Raw genomic sequence first — 20,872 nt, forward strand, 5'->3', positions numbered from 1 at the left:
ATTAAAAATGACATTGTATGCCATAGGCTAGGAATAAAATTTGGTTCAAATTCACATTTTATATTCCATAGAAAGTCATTTTATTTTTACTTGCAGCTGAATAATATGTACTGGCTAGATCTCTGAGATTGCAAAATAGCTAAATGCTCATGGTTCAATTGATGGTACCAATTGAATCATGGGCACAGAAGGAAGCCAGTTGGCCCATCAAGCCAATGCCAGCACTCAGTTGAGTAATCCAATTATTGCCATTCCTCTGGTATATATATCCTCATAGCTTTATCTAGATATTAAGTTTGTCTCTCATGTGCCAATCCAATTTTTCTTTGAAATCATTGATCGTCTTCACTTCTGCCACCCTTGTAAGTTGTGAATTCCAGGTAATTACTATTTACTGTGTAATATTGAAAAAATCATCTTTACATTCCATTTGTATCTTTTGTCAAAGCTTTAAATATGTCCTGTATTTTTACCAGCAGCTAATGGGAGTGGCTTTGTTTTATCCACTTGCCTCAATCCCTGTACATCTCTTCAAGTCCCCACTTAATGTCCTTCCCATTAATAACAGCTCCGGCTTCTTCGGTCTACAATGCAGCTAAAAGTTCTTGTTCTTGGAACTATTCTGCCAAATCTGTCATGTCCTCCTTTAGGTATGGTTTCTAGAACTGGCGCAATACTCTTAAATATGAGTAACCAGAGCTTTATAAAAGTTCAGAATGCTTTCCCTGATTTTTACATTTAATACCTCAATTCATGAAACAATATCCCATATACTCTGCAAATGACTCTCAATTATTGGCATGGATAGAGAATTGGTTGTCAGACAGGAAGCAAAGAGTAGGAATAAATGGGTCCTTTTCAGAATGGCAGGCAGTGGCGAGTGGAGTGCCACAAGGCTCGGTGCTGGGGCCGCAACTATTTACAATATATATTAATGATTTGGATGATGGAATGAACTGCAAAGAGGATGTTAGGAGGTTGCAGGGTGACTTGGACAAGTTGAGTGAGTGGGCAGATGCATGGCAGATGCAGCATAATGTATTTAAATGTGAGGTTATCCACTTTGGCGTCAAAAACAAGCAGGCAGATTATTATCTCAATGGTGTCAGATTAGGTAAAGGGGAAGTGCAACGAGACCTTGGTGTCCTTGTACACCAGTCACTGAAAGCAAGCGATCAGGTACAGCAGGCAGTGAAGAAAGCTAATGGCATGATGGCCTTCATAACGAGAGGATTGGAGCAAAGAGGTCCTTCTGCAGTTGTATAGGGCCCTGGTGAGACCACATCTGGAGTACTGTGTGCAGTTTTGGTCTCCTAATTTGAGGAAGGACATCCTTGCTATTGAGGCAGTGCAGCGTAGGTTCACAAGGCTAATCCCTGGGATGGAGGGACTGTCATATGAGGAAAGATTGGAAAGACTGGGCTTGTATTCACTGGAGATTAGAAGGATGAAAGGGGATCTGATAGAGACGTATAAAATTATAAAAGGACTGGACAAGCTAGATGCAGGAAAAATGTTCCCAATGATGGGGGAGTCCAGAAACAAAGGCCACAGTCTAAGAATAAAGGGGAGGCCATTTAAAACTGAGGTGAGAAGCAACTTTTTCACCCAGAGAGTTGTGAATTTGTGGAATTCTCTGCCACAGAAGGCAGTGGAGGCTAATTCACTGGATGAATTTAAAAGAGAGTTAGATAGAGCTCTAGATCTAGTGGAATCAAGGGATATGGGGAGAAGGCAGGCACAGGTTACTGATTGTGGATGATCAGCCATGATCACAATGAATGGCGGTGCTGGCTCGAAGGGCCAAATGGCCTCCTCTTGCACCTATTTTCTATGTTTTCCTATGTGGTGTAACTAGTGCAAGTGCCCAATCCCTCCTCTGTGTGCCTCTTGACTCTACTTTTGCTTCTCTGTTAACTGTTAAGTTTGAATTTCTAATTTCTGCTCCTGAAAGTATGACCGAAGGATCTCAGTCCTGTTTTCTGTAGAATATCGATACTGTGAGCCATTTCATTACTCCTGCAAAATAGTCCACACTGTTTTTAACATGTCTTTTACCCGAGCATTGGTGAGGTAACATGCCACATTTAAATTGGAAGACTGCAGGTTCAGTTTCCATTCCCGATATTTTAACCAACCAAAACTAATTTGATGTGTAGGAAAGAACTGCAGATGCTGGCTTAAATCAAAGGTAGACACAAAATGCTGGAGTAACTCAGTGGGACAGGCAGCATCTCTGGAGAGAAGGAATGGGTGACGTTTCTGGTCGAGACCCTGCTTCAGACTGATGTCAGTGGAGTGGGCGGGACAGAGATAGAATGTAGTCGGAGACAGTAAGACTGGTGGGAGAACTGGGAAGGGGGAGGGGATGGAGAGAGAGGGAAAGCAAGGGCTACTTGAAGTTAGAGAAGTGAATGTTCATACCGCTGGGGTGTAAGCTACCCAAGCGAAATATGAGGTTCCTCCATTTTGTGCTGGGCCTCACTCTGACAATGGAGGAGCCCAGTAGAGAAAGGTCAGATTGGGAATGGGAGGGGGAGTTAAAGTGCTGAGCAACCAGGAGATCAGGTAGGTCAAGCGGACTGAGCGGAGGTGTTCAGCAAAACGATCGACGAGCCTGCGCTTGCCATTATTTTGAAAAGCAGGAAAATTATCCCTACATTAACCAACTAATCCCTCAACTAATACCTAAAAATATTAACGAGTCATTATCGAAATAATGTTAACTAACTAGATATGTTTTATTTTACTTTCCCTATTTTGTTTAAATAAGTAGATATAATTGGTCATTTCTGTTTCATGGTTTTATTCTTGCTCCTAGGTTACAAGACAGATCCATGAGCATGAACAGGAAAACGAATTACGTGAACAGATGTCGGGCTACAAGCGGATGCGAAGACAGCACCAGAAGCAGTTGATGGCTTTAGAGAATAAGTTGAAGGCTGAGATGGACGAACATCGTCTAAGGTTGGAAAAGGAAGTAGAAACACAATGTAATAATGCATCCATTGAATTGGAGAAATTGGCAAAAAAGCAACAGATTTCCATGGAAAAGGAGGTAAGATTAGCATTGTATCAATAATGCAAATGTCTTGTAAGGGAAGGCAGCAAAGCTATAAAAATAAACATTTCTGTAACTCTAGACTGTCCACTTTGTTTCTTAGTCCTTTTGAAGAGAAAAGTGGCATTAAGTTTTAATTTGCAGAGTAAGTTGTGTGTCGGGGGGGGGGGGGGAGGGAGAGAGAGATGGGTAGAACAAAGACAATATCCCTTTATCATGTGATACCAAATTACTTTCGTATGGCCGTTAAGTAGAAGATTATGCTGCTTTGTCTGTGCAATGTGTTGCTAATACCAAGGTGACAGAACATGTGTAGGAAGGGTCTCGACCCGAAACGTCGCCCATTCCTTCTCTCCCGAGATGCTGCCTGACCTGCTGAGTTACTCCAGCATTATGTGAATAAATGCTTAGGAAGGTAGCTTACACCCCAGCGGTATGAACATTGACTTCTCTAACTTCATGTAGCCCTTGCTTTCCCTCTCTCTCCATCCCCTCCCCCTTCCCAGGTCTCCCAACAGTCTTACGGTCTCTGACTACATTTTATCTCTGTACCGCCCACTCTCCTGACATCAGTCTGAAGAAGGGCCTCGACCCGAAATGTCACCCATTCCTTTTCTCCAGAGATGGTGCCTATCCCGCTGAGTTACTCCAGCATGTTGTGTCTATCTTCGCAACAGAATATGCCCTGCAGGCCATTTCTTGTGATAGCTGCCACTCAGACTATACACATAGGGGGAAAAAAAGAGAATCTGACCCAAAATAATGACAGGTGGAAATGGGCAGTTCTGATACACCCATAAAGAGTGCATTAGCTAAAGTTGGAGAATTCAGTATTGCGTTGTGAAGGCTGCTTTGTGCCAGGCAGGAGATGAAGTGTTTCTCAAAATTGTATGGAATTCATTATGATCCTTGTTTGCTTAGTTTGGAAGTACAGCATGGAAATGGGCCCTTCAGCCCACCGAGTCCACGCAACCATCCATCACCTGCTCACACGGTTGTGTGTTGTCCCACTTTCTCATCCACTCCTGACACACGAGGGACAACTTACAGAGGCCAATTAACCTACAAACCCACACATTTTTAGGATGTGGGAGGAAACTATTTCTGCATGTGAATGTTTTCACATTGGATATTCCTCTTTCTGCTCCCACAGATTTCTCCTACTTGTAGTCTAGAATTAGGTCCAGTGCTGCCCCTTTCCCCTTCCCAAAATGCTGAAAACATACTCACCAAGAAATGTCTTTGGAATACTTTCCCCCTCATGACCCTTGCAATCATCTTATCTACATTGGAATTATTCAAAATAACTGCTATCTCAACATTTCCTACCATTTTCTATTAGGTTTGCTCTTCCATTTTCCCATTGTTTTGATGCCTGAAATATAATCCAGCAATGCAATATCTTCTCTATCTTCTCTATTCTTCCGTTGTATTCATAGTGATCTGTCTTTTAATTCTCTGTTGCTCCTTTTCTCTTTCTGTTAAAGTGTTGTATTATGTTCCCATTCTTCCTGAGCACGATCTCTATTGTTTTCACAAAACAGTCCGTGGGGCTGCATGCAACTAAATTCGCTCGCCTCATTTGTCAGATTTGTGTACGTGCAAAAATGGTCCTTACATTTGCAAGTTGTCCATTGCTTATTATCCCTAAACCTCTTTCTTTCCCAATTTCTTTTCCATTGCTACACCACCTTGATCTTCTCTCGGGTCATTCATCTTACTATCCCTCCTTCTGCTAAATTAGCGATTAATTTTTTTAACTGCATAGCCTTCAAGTTGAATTTTAAAATGGCTCTTTTAATAAAAAATAGCCTGCTAAATTGCTGGTAGTAACAATTATTATTGTTCATGTTTTTGAACATTCCTCAAATTTCCCATTATTACTTGTCAAATTCTAGAGCAATGTGATGAGTCTATATTCTTGATTGATTTTACATGAGCCAAAACTTGTCGTTTCTTTGTTTGGTAGAAAAATTATTTAACCTCCATTTAATGTTGGGTGGGTATATAATACTGTTTTCTTGGTTTCATTGCTGTTATCCTTTGCAGATAATAAATGTTAACTTTGCTTCTTTCAGATGAAGATAGCAGCACAGGACGAAAAGAAAACACAGCAGCACATTGCAGCCCAACAAAAAAAGGAACTGACTATATTTTTAGAAAGTCAGAGGCGCCAGTACAAATTTTGCAAAGAAAAAATTAAAGAAGTAAGCATGTACAGGAGAGTGCGTTTTGGCGTGGAATGGGTGTGTTGAGCTGGGAATATCGCCACTTCAAAACAAAGTTACATTTAGATTCTTGCAAAGCTTGACCTGTAAGGTGATCCCAACTAGACCTGATGAGAATGCTGGACATGAAATGTTGAACATCAGCCGTCGAATGTTTGGCTCAAGATCTGACATCATTGTCATAATTCAGATTAGTTACTTTTTTGAAGGCTGAACTATTTGGGTTAATTTCATTTCCCATCTTTCAGCAATGCTATTGCACTCTTTTCAAACAGTGGTATCACTGCAGCAACCTTCCTGTCCTATGGAACCACCCGTGTAGCCAAAGAGGATTTGTAAATAATAGTGCCAAACATCTTCTGAGATTTTATTCAGGGCTTGGGGATTTGCATTTTTAAAATCACCAGACCATTTAATATGCTCCCTCTATAATTGTTTCTAATTTCTATTTCTTACACTTTTTTCCTCTTGGGACCTCCATCGTTCACCTTTTCTGTTCTTTTGTTATCCTCTTTCTCCATGCGTTTATAAAACATCTTGGCGTTTTTGATTTTGCCGGCATGTTTTCCTGTACTCCACGGTCTCCTTAATTTCATCCGGGCATCATCTTTACTCCAGGAGATGAATGAAGATCACAGTACACCAAAGAAGGAAAAGCAAGAACGATTGTCCAGGCACAAAGAAAACCTTCAACACACACAGGCTGAAGAAGAATCGCAACTTCTAGGCCGCCAACGATTACAGTACGATCGAAACTGCCGGGAGCTGAAGCGTAGGTTGTTGATTATGCGACACAACTTGGAGCAAGAACATCTACGTGAGGTAAGACATTTTTAAAAGAGAAATCAGACTTCTGTTCGTGTGTGAATCTTCCCATTTAATGTTTTACTTTGAAATAGTGGCTGCAGAGTTGATCTAAATAACAAAATGAGAAACATTCCCTGCTCTATGTCTCTGCTGGCTTGACAGTATTTAAGTTTGGTGGGGGGTGAGGCAGGAAGTAATATGTTCATGAAATACATTTTGTTCTTCATTTTCAGTTCTAAGCAGTTTTTATAAATAGATTTTACTCTAGAAAACAAAAAAAAATGAAGTTAAAGAACCCAACAATCCATGTCAATGCCCACCATTTATCTTTTTTTCAGGCAAACACCAGACTTGTGGAGATATGCCAAGTCTAGAACATGCTAAGTGACAGATCTTCACTCCAATGCATCATTTAGTCCCTCAGAGCCCATTAGCAGAGGCACATGATAAAACAGGCTAAAGTCAGCATGGTTTTGTGAAGGCCATGACGAATCTGTTGGAATTCTTTGAGGAGGTAAATAGCCAGATAGACAAAGGAGAGTTAGTGGATGTTTTTCACCTGGATTTTCAGGTCTTTGATATGGTGCTGCGAGTGAGGTTGCTAAAGACGTTGAGAGCCCATGGTATAGAGCGAAGATACTGGCATGGATAGAAGGTTGGCCGAATGGAAGAAGGCAAAGAGTGGGAATAAAGGGGGCTTTTTCTGGTTGGCTGCCAGTGACTAACAGTGTTCCACAGAGGTCAGTGCTGAGGCCTCTACTCTTCACGTTGTATATCAATGATTTGAATGAGAGAATTGAAGGCTTTGTGGCCAAGTTTGCAGATGATACGAAGAAAGGTGGAGGGGCAGATAGTGTAGAGAAAGTGTGGACTCTGCAGAAGGACTTGGACAGGTTGGGAGAGTAGGCTAAGAAAGCGCAGGTGGAATACGGCACAACAAAGTGTGGAGTCATGCATTTTGGTGGCAAGAATAAAGCAGTAGCCTATTTTCTAAATGGGGAGAGGATTCAGAAATTGGAGATGTAAAGGGACTTGGGAGTGCAGAATTCCCAAAAGGTTAATTTGCAAGTTGAATCTGTAGTAAGGAAGGTAAATGCAATGTTAGCATTTATTTCAAGCGGACTAGAATATACAAACAGGGATGTAATGCTGAGGTTTTGTACAACACTGATCGGACTGCATTTGGTATATTGAGAACAGGTTTGGGCCCCATATCTCAGCAAGGATGTGCCGTCGTTGGAGAGGGTCCAGAGGAGGTTTATAAGAATAATTCCCGGCATGATTGGGTTAATGTATGATGAGCGTTTGACTGCACTAGGCCTGTGCTTGCTGGAATTTAGATGGATGAGTGAGGACCTCATTGAAACTTACCGAATAGTGTAAGGCCTGGATAGAGTAGATGCAGAGAGGATGTTTCCACTAGTGGGAGATTCTAAGAACAGAGGTCATAGCCTCAGAATAAAAAGATGTACTTTTGTAAAAGAGATAAGGAGGAATTTCTTTAGTCAGAGGGTGGTGAATCTGTGGAATTCATTGCACCAGCCAGTTGTGGAGGCTAAGTCATTGGGTATTTTAAAGGCATAGATAGATTGACAGTGAATGCGATTGGAAAGATAGATCAGCCCTGTTTGAATGGCAGAGTAGACTTGATTGGACAAATGGCCTAATTCAGCTTCTACGACTTCTGAAGCCAACCATTTTCAGCATTACACTGGGGAATCTGCCTCCATGATCCTAATCCAACCAAATCTGTAGTAGTATACCAGCCCCTTTTTATTAGGATAATGGTATTACTTATCTGAAAATTCAAAGGCGAAGATAAGCTACGTTACCTCCTTTTTTAACTTATTTTAATATTTACATGTTTTTAATTCATTTTTTTCATTTATTTGTAATTATTCTCTCCAATGTTAATATTTTCAACCTCACTGAGTGCCTCCCAGCTTTCACAAAAGGTGCGAATGCCCTCCAACCTTGCTTGCATTTGAAGGCTGTGAAGATGTTCCTGGATCGGACCACAGTGGCCCACGGTTATTGTCATTAGTATCAAGTTCCTCCTGGCAGCTTTTTTATTCCACATTCAGCAGAGAAGTGTGGGGCTTGACTGACAGACCGAATACAACTTAATTTAGCCCAAAGTCTTTTGCACGTAAACAATCTAATGAAAATCTTGCTTTTAGATTCCCTTCTGTTTTATTTAATCAGAGCTAGAATTACTTCGAAATTTCTTTGGGCAGGAAGGAACTGCAGATGCTAGTTTACACCGAATATAGATACAAAATGCAGGAGTAACTCAGCGGGACAAGCATCATCTCTGGAAAGAAGGAATGGGTGACGTTTCAGATCGAGACCCCTCTTCAGACTGACAGTTTGGGGAGAGGGAGACAAAGATTAATTTATTTGGGAGGTTTTATAAATAGACAGCAAAATACACCACAAAGAAATAATCTGCAAGGAAATTAATCTCCATAAACCAGCTTAGAAACATGGAAAATTGGTGCATGGGGAGGCCATTCGGCCCTTTGAGCCAGCACTGCCATTCATTGTGATCATGGCTGATCATCCACAATCAGTAACCTGTGCCCAACTTCTCCCCATATCCCTTGATTCCACTAGCCCCTACAGCTCTATCTAACTCTCTCTTCAATTCATCCAGTGATTTGGCCTCCACTGCCCTCTGTGGCAGAGAATTCCACAAATTCACAACTCTCTGGGTGAAAAAGTTCCTTCTCACCTCAGTTTTAAATGGCCTCCCCTTTATTCTAAGACTGTGGCCCCTGGTTCTGGACTCGCCCAACATTGGGAACATTTTTCCTGCATCTAGCTTGTCCAGTCCTTTTATAATTTTATATGTTTCTATAAGATCCCCACTCATCCTTCTAAACTGCAGTGAATACAGGCCTAGTTTTTTCAATCTTTCCTCATATGACAGTCCTGCCATCTCGGGGATCAATCTCGTGAACCTACGCTGCACTGCCTCAATTACAAGGATGTCTTTCCTCAAATTAGGAGACCTAAACTGTACACAATGCTCCAGATGTGGTCTCACCAGAGCCCTATACAACTGCAGAAGAACCTCTTTACTCCTATCCTGAAATCCTCTTGTTATGAAGGCCAACATGCCATTAGCTTGCTTCTCTGCCTGATGTACCTGCACGCCAACTTTCAGTGAATGGTGTACAAGGACACCCTGGTTTCGCTACACTTCCCCCTTACCTAACCTAACATCATTGAGATAATAATCTGCCTCCTTGTTTTTGCCACCAAAGTGGATAACCTCACATTTATCTACATTATACTGCACCTGCCCACGCACTCAACCGGTCCAGGTCACCCTGCAACCTCCTAACATCCTCTTCGCAGTTCACACTGCCACCCAGCTTTGTGTCATCTGCAAACGTGCTAGTGTTACTTCTAATTCCTTCATCCAAATCATTAATATATATGGTAATATATATAATTTGTGGCGGCGCCTAACGGCAGCGGCTGACTAGCAGTCTGTCCGTCTTTTTTTTGTTGAGTGTCGGTGTTGGGATGATTTTTATATATTTTTTTTGGTTGTGTATGTGTGGGAGGGGGTGGTGGTGTGTGGGGGGTGGGGGTGGGGGGTGTGGGTGGGTGGGTGGGTGTGGGGAACTTTTCTCTTCCTCACGGCGCGGGGTGCGGCTCGGCTGCGGGGCCTAGCATCCCCCGGTGCAGCTCGGCCGCTGGACTTTACATCCCGGTGCGGCTGGCCGCTGGACTTACTTCGCCCGGTGCAGCTCGGCTGCGGGGCTTAACACCGCCCGGTGCAACTCGGCTGCGGGGCTTAACACCGTCCGGTGCAACTCGGCTGCGGGACTTAACACCGTCCGGTGCAACTCGGCTGCGGGGCTTAACACCGTCCGGTGCAACTCGGCTGCGGGATTTAACACCGTCCGGTGCAACTCGGCTGCGGGATTTAACACCGTCCGGTGCAACTCGGCTGCGGGATTTAACACCGTCCGGTGCAACTCGGCTGCGGGATTTAACACCGTCCGGTGCGGCTCGGCTGCGGGACTTTTCACCGCTGGTGCGGCTCGGCTGCGGGACTTAGCTGCGCAAGGCTTGGTCGCGGGCCTTTCATCGCCCGGTTCGGCCGCGAGACGTTTCAGCGCCCGGTGCGGGGACTGTGCGGGTCGGTCGGGGACGAGCTGTCTGTCCGTGGGCGTGGGGAAGAGAGGGGAAGTTTTGTTGCCTCCATCACAGTGAGGGGGTGTTTGGAGTCACTGTGATGGACGTTTGTGTTGGGGTTATGTGTCTTGTGTTCTTTTTTTTTTCTATGACTGCTATGTAGTTTCGTTCGGTACTTCGGTGCCGAACGACAAATAAAGCTCTGTTATACTGTTATACTGTTAATAGTTGCGGCCCCAGCACCGAGCCTTGCGGCACTCCACTCGCCACTGCCTGCCACTCTGAAAAGGACCCGTTTACTCCTACTCTTTGCTTCCTGTCTGCCAACTAATTCTCTATCCTTGTCCCTACCCCCTAACACCCTACCCCCAATACCATGTGCTCTAATTTTAGTCACCAATCTCCCGTGCGGGACCTTATCAAAGGCTTTTTGAAAGTCTAGATACACTACACCCACTGGCTCCCCTTCATCCCTTTTACTTGTCACATCCTCAAAAAATTCCAGAAGATTAGTCAAGCATGATTTCCCTTTCATAAATCCATGCTGACTTGGACTTATCCTTTCACTGCTATCCAAATGCACCGTTATTACCTCTTTAATAATTGACTCCAGCATCTTCCCCACCACCGATGTCAGGCTAACTGGTCTGTAATTCCCTGTTTTCTCTCTCGCTCCTTTCTTGAAAAGTGGGATAACATTAGCTATCCTCCAATCCACAGGAACTGATCCTGAATCTATTGAACATTGGAAAATGATCACCAATGTGTCCACTATTTCTAGTGCCACCTCCCTGAGTACCCTGGGATGCAGACCATCAGGCCCTGGGGATTTATCAACCTTCAGTCCCATCAGTCTACCAATACTATTTCTCGCCTAATGCAAATTTCTTTCAGTTCCTCTATCCCACTAGATCCTCTGTCCTCTAGTACATCTGGGAGGTTGTTTGTGTCTTCCTTAGTGAAGACAGATCTGAAGTGCCTGTTCAACTCTTCTGCCATTTCCTTGTTACCCATAATAATTTCACCCGTGTCTGCCTTCAAGGGACCCACATTTGTCTTTGCTAATCTTTTTCTCTTAACATATCTAAAGAAGTTTTTACTGTCCTCCTTTATATTCTTGGCCAGCCTCCCCTCGTACTTCATCTTTTCAGCCCGTATTGCCCGTTTTGTTACCTTCTGTTGTCCTATGAAAGTTTCACAATCCTCTGGCTTCCTGCTACTCTTTGCTGTGATATACATCTTTTCTTTTAGGTTTATTCCATCCCTAACTTCCCTTGTCAGCCACGGTTGCCTCTTTCTCCCCTTAGAATCTTTCTTCCGCTTTGGAATGAAATGATCCCACATGTTCCGGATTATGCCCTTAAATTATTTAAGGACAAAATGCTTTTGATTTTATACTTGGCCATTTATATTTGTATATGAGAGAATGGGCAAGAATTGCACTTGAATGTTGCATTGTCATTTACTGTTAGAACATCTCTTGGGAGCAGATTGGGTGATATGCTTGAGTGCATAATTGAAATTTGGAGCTTGCATTGAAATTTGGAGCTTGCATTGAAATTTGGAGCTTGCATTGAAATTTGGAGCTTGCATTGAAATTTCAGATAAGACACTCAAGTATTTTGACTTTTTTTGCTTGAACAGTTTTTATAAAGAGTGAAACAAAAACTAAAAATGCTGGAAATATTCAGCATGTCAGGCAGCATCTGTGAAGAGAGAAAAGGGGCGTAATTTCAGGTTGAGTTTTTTCCATCTAATCTAGGAAAAGTCAGAAATCGAACAAAACTGAAGTTTGAAGACAATAGACAATGGGTGCAGGAGTAGGCCATTCGGCCCTTCGAGCCAGCACCACCATTCAATGTGACCACTGCTGATCATTCTCAATCAGTACCCCGTTCCTGCCTTCTCCCCATACCCCCTGACTCCGCTACCCTTAAGAGCTCTCTCTAGCTCTCTCTTGAATGCATTCAGAGACTTGGCCTCCACTGCCTTCTGAGGCAGTGAATTTCACAGATTTACAACTCTGACTGAAAAAGTTTTTCCTCATCTCCGTTCTAAATGGCCTACCCCTTATTCTTAAACTGTGGCCCCTGGTTCTGGACTGCCCCAACATTGGAAACATGTTTCCTGTCCAACCCCTTAATAATCTTATGTTTTGAAAAGATCCCCTCTCATCCTTCTAAATTCCAGTGTATACAAGCCTAGCCGCTCCAGTCTTTCAACATACGACAGTCCGGCCATTCCGGGAATTAACCTAGTAAACCTACGCTGCACGCCCTCAATAGCAAAAATATCCTTCCTCAAATTTGGAGACCAAAACTGCACACAGTACTCCAGGTGCGGTCTCACTAGGGCCCTGTACAACTGCAGAAGGACTTCTTTGCTCCTATACTCAACTCCTCTTGTTATGAAGGCCAAGTGGAGAGGGGGGAAAGTTTCTGGAACTGTGAAATGCACAACAGAGCATTTGCTAGAAATCTGAAAAATAAAAGCTTCCATGGTAGCTTAAATAGGTTGAAGGAGCAGTATCTTGTCCTCCATCTCGACGTCCTTGGTGAATAATAGATTTCGGATAACTACCCTTTCTGTTTTATGTTTGAACTTTTGGATTTTGTGGTGAGATCATTGACCTATAATAGTAACTTATTTTCCCCCCCCTCCACTGAAAATACCCAAGCTGCTGAGTCGTTCCAGCATTCTCTTGTAAATATCCTGCAGTCTCCTGTGTTCTGTGTCTCGGTGTTCTGGCATGGTGTACTGTTTCTCTCTCCTTTTCTCTCATTCATCTCCGTTGATCGCCTACTGCTAATATGCCTTGACCACCCTCTTTCAGTTGGCACGAACACCATCTGTATTATTTAGTCCCTCTCATTCTCTACTGTATTGCAGACATTTCCATTTTCTCCACCCCCACTCTGCAGTTTGTCTTCTGATTTTTCCCCCCCCTCGATTTCCAATGAAACATTGTCAGCCTGAAATGTGAACTGTGGTTCTTTCTCCATGGTTGTTTATTTTCCAGCAATTTTAAATTTTATTTCTGATTAATAGCATCTGCAATTTTTGGCTTTTTGCCTGGCTGGATTTCACTACTGATGCCAACTAATTTGTGTATTGAAATTGTCAACATAAAGCAGACATGCTGATTGTGTGCTGACAAAATATGAAATTGTACCAATTGTTTAAAAACATCCAGTTGCTGAATTTACTGGGTTGTTTTTCAAAGCATACGTAATGTAAGCATTTAATATCAGTGTTTCCCTTGCAGGAAGTGAATAAGAAGCAGACACAGAAGGAGATGGAACATGCTATGTTAATCCGACATGATGAGTCTATGCAAGAGCTGGAGTTCCGACAACTTAACATGTTGCAGAAATTACGGATTGATCTAATCCGTTTGCAGCATCAGACTGAGCTGGAGAATCAAACAGAGTACAATACACGCCGAGAGCGGGAATTACACCGAAAACATGTCCTGGAACTCCGACAGCAGCCAAAGAGCCTAAAGGTAAGGTTGGAACTTCTTCAAGTGTAGGTGTCAGGACATGTCCAGGAGTCTGCATTTCACCAATGGAATCAGTGGTTTTACACTTTTCCTATACCTCGCGGTGATTAGAATATGACCATGCAGACAACTCAAAATTCTCAAATGAATGCAAATGCTTTTAGCTTAACTTTAGTTTAGTTTAGAGATATAACGCCGATACATGCCCTTCTGCCCACCGAGTCCCAACTGACCAGCAATCCCTGCACATTTACACTATCCTACACACACACACACTAGGGACAACTTACAATTATACCGAAGCCATTTAGCCTACAAACCTGTACGTCTTGAAGTGTGGGAGGAAACTGGAGAACCCCGCGCGGTAACGGGGAGAAGGTGCAGACTCTGTCCAGACAAGCACCCTAAGTCAGGATCCAACACGGGTCTCTGGCGCTCTATGGCAACAACTCTACCGCTGTGCCACCGTGCTGTCAGCTTTCGTTCATGTTGTCGTAAATGTTTATTAAGGCCAATCAAAGAATACCACAAATAATAACGAACGCCTGTGGCCGTTTTTCTTGTGGATTTCATTGAGAGCCTGTGAATTTTGCAGATCTGAAATCAAACTCTGCATTTATATTTAAAAATGGTGTCAACCTTTACCCAGACATGAATTGTCCCATGACACCAATGTCCAAGCCACTTAACATGATGGATGCCATGCCAGAAAGAAACCAACTGAAGTTCCAAAAACCCATGATAAAATGTTTCACAGTAGTTTATTACAGAAAATTGGAGCCTGTGGGATGGAAAGTAATAATATCACACGTGTGTTCTTCCTGAAGTTTCACAAAGGTTTGCAGAATAATGGGAACTGGGTTAGCCGTTGGAAAGATTGATTGGACTAGCGTGGCCTTGAGGTAGCCGGTGTGCCGGTCCAGGCTGAGGTGCAGGTTCTTGATTTCACCGTACTCGGCAAACTTGTCGCAGATGTCCTTCCTGCTCGGTTTCCTCGTGGGCCCCGGTCACAAACAGGATCCACCCCTCCACCGAGCGTTGAGGGCCTGGCTTGTCGCCGTCTCGCTCCACGGAGTCGTAGTCTTCTCACAGCCTGGATCGAGCACCTTCCTCAGAGCCAAATCCTCACCCCTTCCTCTTCTTCGCCCTCTCCTTCAGTTTGTGGATACTTTCCTCGCCCTCGCCGTCCATGGCGGCCCAGCAGATGACATGAGGAGTTGAGTATAGGAGCAAAGAGGTCCTTCTGCAGTCGTACAGGGCCCTGGTGAGACCGCACCTGGAGTACTGTGTACAGTTTTGGTCTCCAAATTTGAGGAAGGACATTCTTGCTATTGAGGGCGTGCAGCGTAGGTTTTCTAGGTTAATTCCCGGAATGGCGGGACTGTCAAATGTTGAAAGACTGGAGCGACTAGGCTTGTATACACTGGAATTTAGAAGGATGAGAGGAGATCTTATCGAAATGTATAAGATTATTAAGGGATTGGACATGTTAGAGGCAGGAAACATGTTCCCAATGTTGGGGGAGTCCAGAACCAGGGTCCACAGTTTAAGAATAATGGTAGGCCATTTAGAACGGAGATGAGGAAAAACCTTTTCAGTCAGAGAGTTGTAAATCTGTGGAATTCTCTGCCTCAGAAGGCAGTGGAGGCCAATTCTCTGGATGCTTTCAAGAGAGAGCTAGATAGAGCTCTTAAAGATAGTGGAGTCAGGGGGTATGGGGAGAAGGCAGGAACGGGGTACTGATTGAGGATGATGAGCCATGACCACATTGAATGGCGGTGCTGGCTCAAAGGGCCAAATGGCCTACTCCTGCACCTATTGTCCATAAGATGGGTGATGTTTCGGGGAAGGGTCTCGACCCAAAACGTCACCCATTCCTTCTCTCCCATGATGCTGCCTGACCCACTGAGTTACTCCAGCATTTTGTGTCTACCTCCGGAAGGGGTGCCAATTATAGCACTCCCAAATACGGGACAAGGTGACGTCACTGCCCCACGTGACCTCACCCAGCCAGTGGCCACGTGCTCCGGCTCCACCAATGGTGGCCACCCGGGCCGGGAGACGGGTTGCTACGCAACCTCCGTTCGGCGGCGCCTGGGCCTTCACTGTTCCGACCTCCAGAAGGTAGGCACAGAATTTAACCAGCTTCTACAGTTTTATCCTACCTACACTGGCCTGGCCTACAGCGTCCGGGCCTAATACGGGACAAGGACGGTCCTGTACGGGACAAGCCAATTGAACCCAAAAGACGGGATGTCCCGGCTAATACGGGACAGTTGGCAACACTGACCTCCGGACAGTATAGGCTCGGGCGCTGCCTAACGGAGGTCGCGTAGCAGCCCGGCCCGGGCGGCCGCCATTGGTGGAGCAGGAGCACGTGACTGCTGGCTAGGTGAGGTCACTTTGGGGCGCGGGGCGGTGATGTCACCTTGTCCCGTATTTGGAAGTGAGGAAGTTGGCACCCCTAGCTACAGGCCCTGCACTAGCTTAATCTGGCCCTGCCTGCATGCTAATCTTTGAGGTTAGTCAGATCCCACAGAATCTTACCATTATTTTGTTTTCCTGTTTTACCTCCCAAAGTGAATTAATTTACGTTTTGCCATAGAAATTCGCCATAGAAATACCAGCAGACTGCCCTCGCAACCTGCTTTTCCTTCACCTTGCACCATGAACATAGATTGTAGATAGGTAAAGCCCACTGTTGATCCCTGTGCTGCCTTCCTAGCTATAGCTTGGCAAGTTAAAAATAATCCATTTATCCTTTTATTTTTTGTTAATCAATTGGCTATCCATGTTGATTTATTGCCTCCAAAGCAACGACCTCTTGCCTTGTGTAACCTTTCCTATGTTGCCTTAGCAATCAGCTTTTGGAAACCTAAGTGGACTATTTCTGATTTCTCTGTATCTACCCATCTTATCTACTTAAGCACGGGTCAAATTTGTCATATAATGCATCCCATTTCTAAAGCCACGTTGACAGTAAAATTGGATTATGATATTGGAGATGGTTTGCTGCAGCCTCCTTAATTATGAATTGCAGCATTTCCACATTGTTGCGTTAAGCAATTGGTCTATTGCTTTCTACTTTGTCCCCTTCTCCTCCTGCTGCTTTTCTTGAATAAGAATGTTTCATTTATGGTTTTCCAATCTGCAAAGACTTAATAAAAGTGCTCATAATGAGCCAAGTCTCATTGGAAATGACTAATGATAAGGTGCAGGTGAGGTTGCCTTGGTCATTTAGAATATAGAACATGTAGTACTAAAACTGGCCCTTCGGCCCACAATATCAGCGGTAAATATGATGTCAAGTTAAACTAACCTCACTTGCCGGCACGTCCATATCCCTGCTTATCCATGTGGCTTTCCAAAATCCTCTTAAATGCCACAATCCTATCTGCTTCAAGCACCACCCCTGGCAGCATGTTCCAGGCATCCACCGCTGTGTTAAAACAAAAAATAGATTGCCTTGCGCATGCATCTGGGTTAAACTTTGCCCTGCCCTCCTTAAAGCCATCTTTTGACATTTCCACCCAGGGGTGAAAGTTCTGTCTTGTATGCTTCTGTCAGGTCTCCCCTCGGCATTCATTGCTTGCTCCTAAGAAAACAATCCAAGTTTGTCCAACCTCTCCTCATTGCTAATATCCTCTCGTCCAGGTGGTATTCTGGTACTCTACTTCTGCAGCCTCTCCAAAACCTCCACAGCATTCCTGTGAAGTTTTGCAACATGACTTCCTAACTCTTATACTCCATTCCAATGAAGGCAAGTATACCATATGCCGCCTTTGCCACTCCATCCACTTATTTGGCACTTCCAGGGTGCTGTGGACTTGGACCCCATGATCCCTCTGTATATAATACTGATCAGAGTCTTGCCACTAACCGTATAGAACATGGAACAATGTAGCACAGGAAAGGGCCTTTTGGGCCATATTGTTTGCGCCGAACATAATGCCAAGTAGAACAGATCGCATTTGCCTGTACACGATCCGTATCCCTCTGTTCCTTGCACGGCTATGTGCCTATGTAAAATCTTCTAAACACCACTATCATGTATGCCTCCACTACCACCTATGGCAATGCCTTCCAGGCCCCCACTTTTTGTGTAAAAAAAGAAAATAATTCCCTGCACATCTCCATGAAACCTTCCTCCTCCTCGATCTCAAACTGTCCTAGCATATTTGTATTCTCCATATTTGTATTTTCCATACTGATCTTGCTGTCCTCCAAGTCTTTCTCTGTGAATGCAGATACAATGTACTCATTTAGCACCTCACCAACATCCTCTGTCTCCAGGTATAGATACCCTCTATTATCCTTGCCTACCTTCTCCATGGTCACCCTCTCGTTTTTAACATATCTTCAAAAGCCTTGGGATTTTCAAATTAAGGAAAATCCCAAGACTTGTCAAAGACATTTCATGGCTCCTTCTAGTCTTTCCAATTCCCACTTGAGTTCTTTCCTACTCTCTGTATTCTTCATGGTTACAACCTCTTTGGTCATCTACGGTTCCCTTGCCTTGCCTTCCTTATCTCTCTTCCTTACTGGAACATGCTGATCCTGAACTTTGATCAGCTGGCTTGTAAACGACTCCCGTACGTCAGATGTGGATTTACCCGATAACAACTGCCCCCAACCTGCTCTCCCCAGCTCCTGCCTAATGATGTTGTCATCTGCTTTGCCCCAATTAAGTACCTTCCCCCAAAATCAGCATTTTGTGTCCATCATCAGTGTAAACCAGCATCATCAGGTCCTTCCTACATATCCAAGCCAGTGACTTGGTTCAGTAAAAATCCTATAGGTTTTGGCAATGTACAGAAGTCATCAAATTTGTTCAATGTGGTTCTGTAAAATTCCTATGTCATTTTTTTAATTGCCCTGTCACTCCTAGTGGGATTGTCGTTAACCAAATTAATGCCAATAATAATCTTGATCCCATTATAAAGAAGCTGTTGCTGACAATTTGTTTGCTTTACTTTTCATTCACATGCTTATAATCACAGCAAACGTGTTAAATGTGTAATACTTAGCATGGTTGTGCATTCAGCTTTTCTGGTAATGCTTTGGAAAGTTAAACTGAAATCCTGAATAACTAACTATTGCACTCTGCCCACGATAAATTACATATAACACACTGTTATGTAATTTAATTAGTTCCTTAAACCGATTTACAAGGCCTTGTATAGCTTAATGTGACCTTCACTTCTGATTCTGTGCAGGCTATGGAGTTACAGATCAAAAAGCAATTCCAAGACACGTGTAAAGTCCAAACAAAGCAGTACAAAGCACTGAGGAACCACCAGCTGGAGGTAACTCCAAAAAGTGACCACAAGATGGTCCTAAAAGCACTTAAAGAGGAACAGACTCGGAAACTGGCCATCCTGGCAGAACAGTATGAACAAAGTATCAATGAGATGATGGCCTCACAGGCGGTATGTCTTTCATTTTCTATGCACTTTGAATAGTAGTACAGTAAACCTTTGTTTTAACAGCCCCCGTTTATAGCGGGTTTTGGTTTATAGCAGTCGGACCTACCTTGTGCCGCCTCCCCGGCTGCTTCCAGCTCCAGCTTCCGACGCTACCCCGGCTCACAGGGTGCACCAGCGAACCCCTCACCCACCGCACAGTCTGGTTGATGCGGCTACTGCTGCAGCTCACGTTGTAGCCCACGTGGACAGCGCTTTCTTCGTGCCGCCACCACCGAAGGCTGTCTCCATCGCCGCAAGGCTCCCTCCCCTCTCACCAGCAGCCGCTTCTTCCTGTTAGCCCATCGCTTTCCTCCACCTCTGCCGTCTCCTCCTCCCCCTCCTGTCACTTTGTCCACTTGGCCTCTTCTCCTCCCCCCCCCCCCCCCCCCCCCAGCATTTACAAACACCCGTGAAGCCATGTTTCTCAAGCATTATGGTGCCCTGAAGTGGGGGGGACTATGAAAACACAGCTGTAATTTCTACATGGTGAAAACAAAATGTATAAAAATACCCTTTAATACAATCTGACAATGTGCACTTTAACCACATGTGATTTTTTTTCCATTACAAATCTCAAATTGTGGAGTACAGAGGCAAATAAATAAATGCTGGGTCTTTGTCCCAAACATTATGGAGGGCAATGTATGCCAGCTTCTAAAAGGCATTTGATAAAGTGCCACATAATGGCGATCAATCAGCATTGAAGCCCGTGGAATGCAGAGAACCGGGCAGCTTGGCTAGGAGAATGGTTCTGTCAGGAAATGGTTAGCAAATGGTTGTTTTATATACTGGAGGCCAGCGTGCAGTGGTGTTTCTCAGAAATTAGGTATTTTTCTTTACACATTAATAATTTGGATGTAAAGGATACAATTTATAAATTAGTTCATGACATAAAGCACAGAAGTGCAATTGACCATAAGGTTTGTGAAAGACTTCAAGGAAATGAAGACAGGCTGGTGGAATGTGCGCTCACAAACTAGATGACATTTAAAATAGTAAAATGCACAGTGTTACTATCTGAGGGAAAGAATGGAAAAAAGGTAACATAGACCGCAGGGGATAATTACAGGAAAGATCTCGGACTATGTATGTATAGATTGTTGCAGGGCAGGTTGAGAGAGTAGTTAGAAGCAAATATATACTGGACTTCATATATATGGACCATATATATATGGTCTTCATAAATGGACTTTCTAAATGGAGCCACAGAATATCAGTAAGGAAATCAGCATGAACTAACAAGTCAGTATTGATTTTGACAGATTTTGAATATTTTGTCTTGTTCAAGGTGCCACATTTTAGGAAAGATGTGAATGCCTTTGTGAAGGCACAGGAGAGATTTACTGACTGTTTGCACTGATGAAGGGCTTTTGCTACATGAATAAGCTATAAAGATGGGAGAGTTGAGACCAGACCTAATAGAAACATTTTTAAATCATGAAATTATACAGTCAGCAGAGTGAAACATTTTCTTTCAGATGGGTTTAGAACTGGAGTGTTCGGAATGAAGATGATTTAGTGGGAAAAACAAGTTTAGGAAAGACTATTTTGTGTAACAAGGAATTAGAATTGAGAATGCACTACCAGAAAAAAAGTGGAGACAGATTCAGACGAGGCATTCGAAAAGGAATTGTATGAGTTCATGAAAGGAAAAATA

At 43.7% G+C, this 20,872-nt stretch overlaps 1 protein-coding gene across 5 annotated transcripts in view; it reads left to right on the forward strand.

The window, feature by feature from the left end:
• Positions 1-20,872, forward strand: part of taok3a (TAO kinase 3a) — a 132,194-nt gene that overhangs the window by 104,657 nt on the left and 6,665 nt on the right. For 4 of the 5 annotated variants that reach the window (XR_013548908.1, XM_078421762.1, XM_078421765.1 and 1 more), the window contains 5 exons: positions 2,822-3,058; positions 5,140-5,268; positions 5,908-6,111; positions 13,514-13,753; positions 18,967-19,179. Coding sequence is in view for 4 of the 5 variants with exons in the window: in XM_078421762.1 (XP_078277888.1) it covers positions 2,822-3,058; positions 5,140-5,268; positions 5,908-6,111; positions 13,514-13,753; positions 18,967-19,179 (1,023 nt within the window). In the remaining variant the exon portion in view is untranslated. The remainder of the gene's footprint in view (positions 1-2,821; positions 3,059-5,139; positions 5,269-5,907; positions 6,112-13,513; positions 13,754-18,966; positions 19,180-20,872) is intronic. The other variant, XM_078421764.1, reaches the window with a different exon arrangement.

Source organism: Rhinoraja longicauda, chromosome 25 (genome assembly GCF_053455715.1).
Source record: "Rhinoraja longicauda isolate Sanriku21f chromosome 25, sRhiLon1.1, whole genome shotgun sequence".
Classification (NCBI taxonomy): Eukaryota; Metazoa; Chordata; class Chondrichthyes; order Rajiformes; family Arhynchobatidae; genus Rhinoraja; species Rhinoraja longicauda.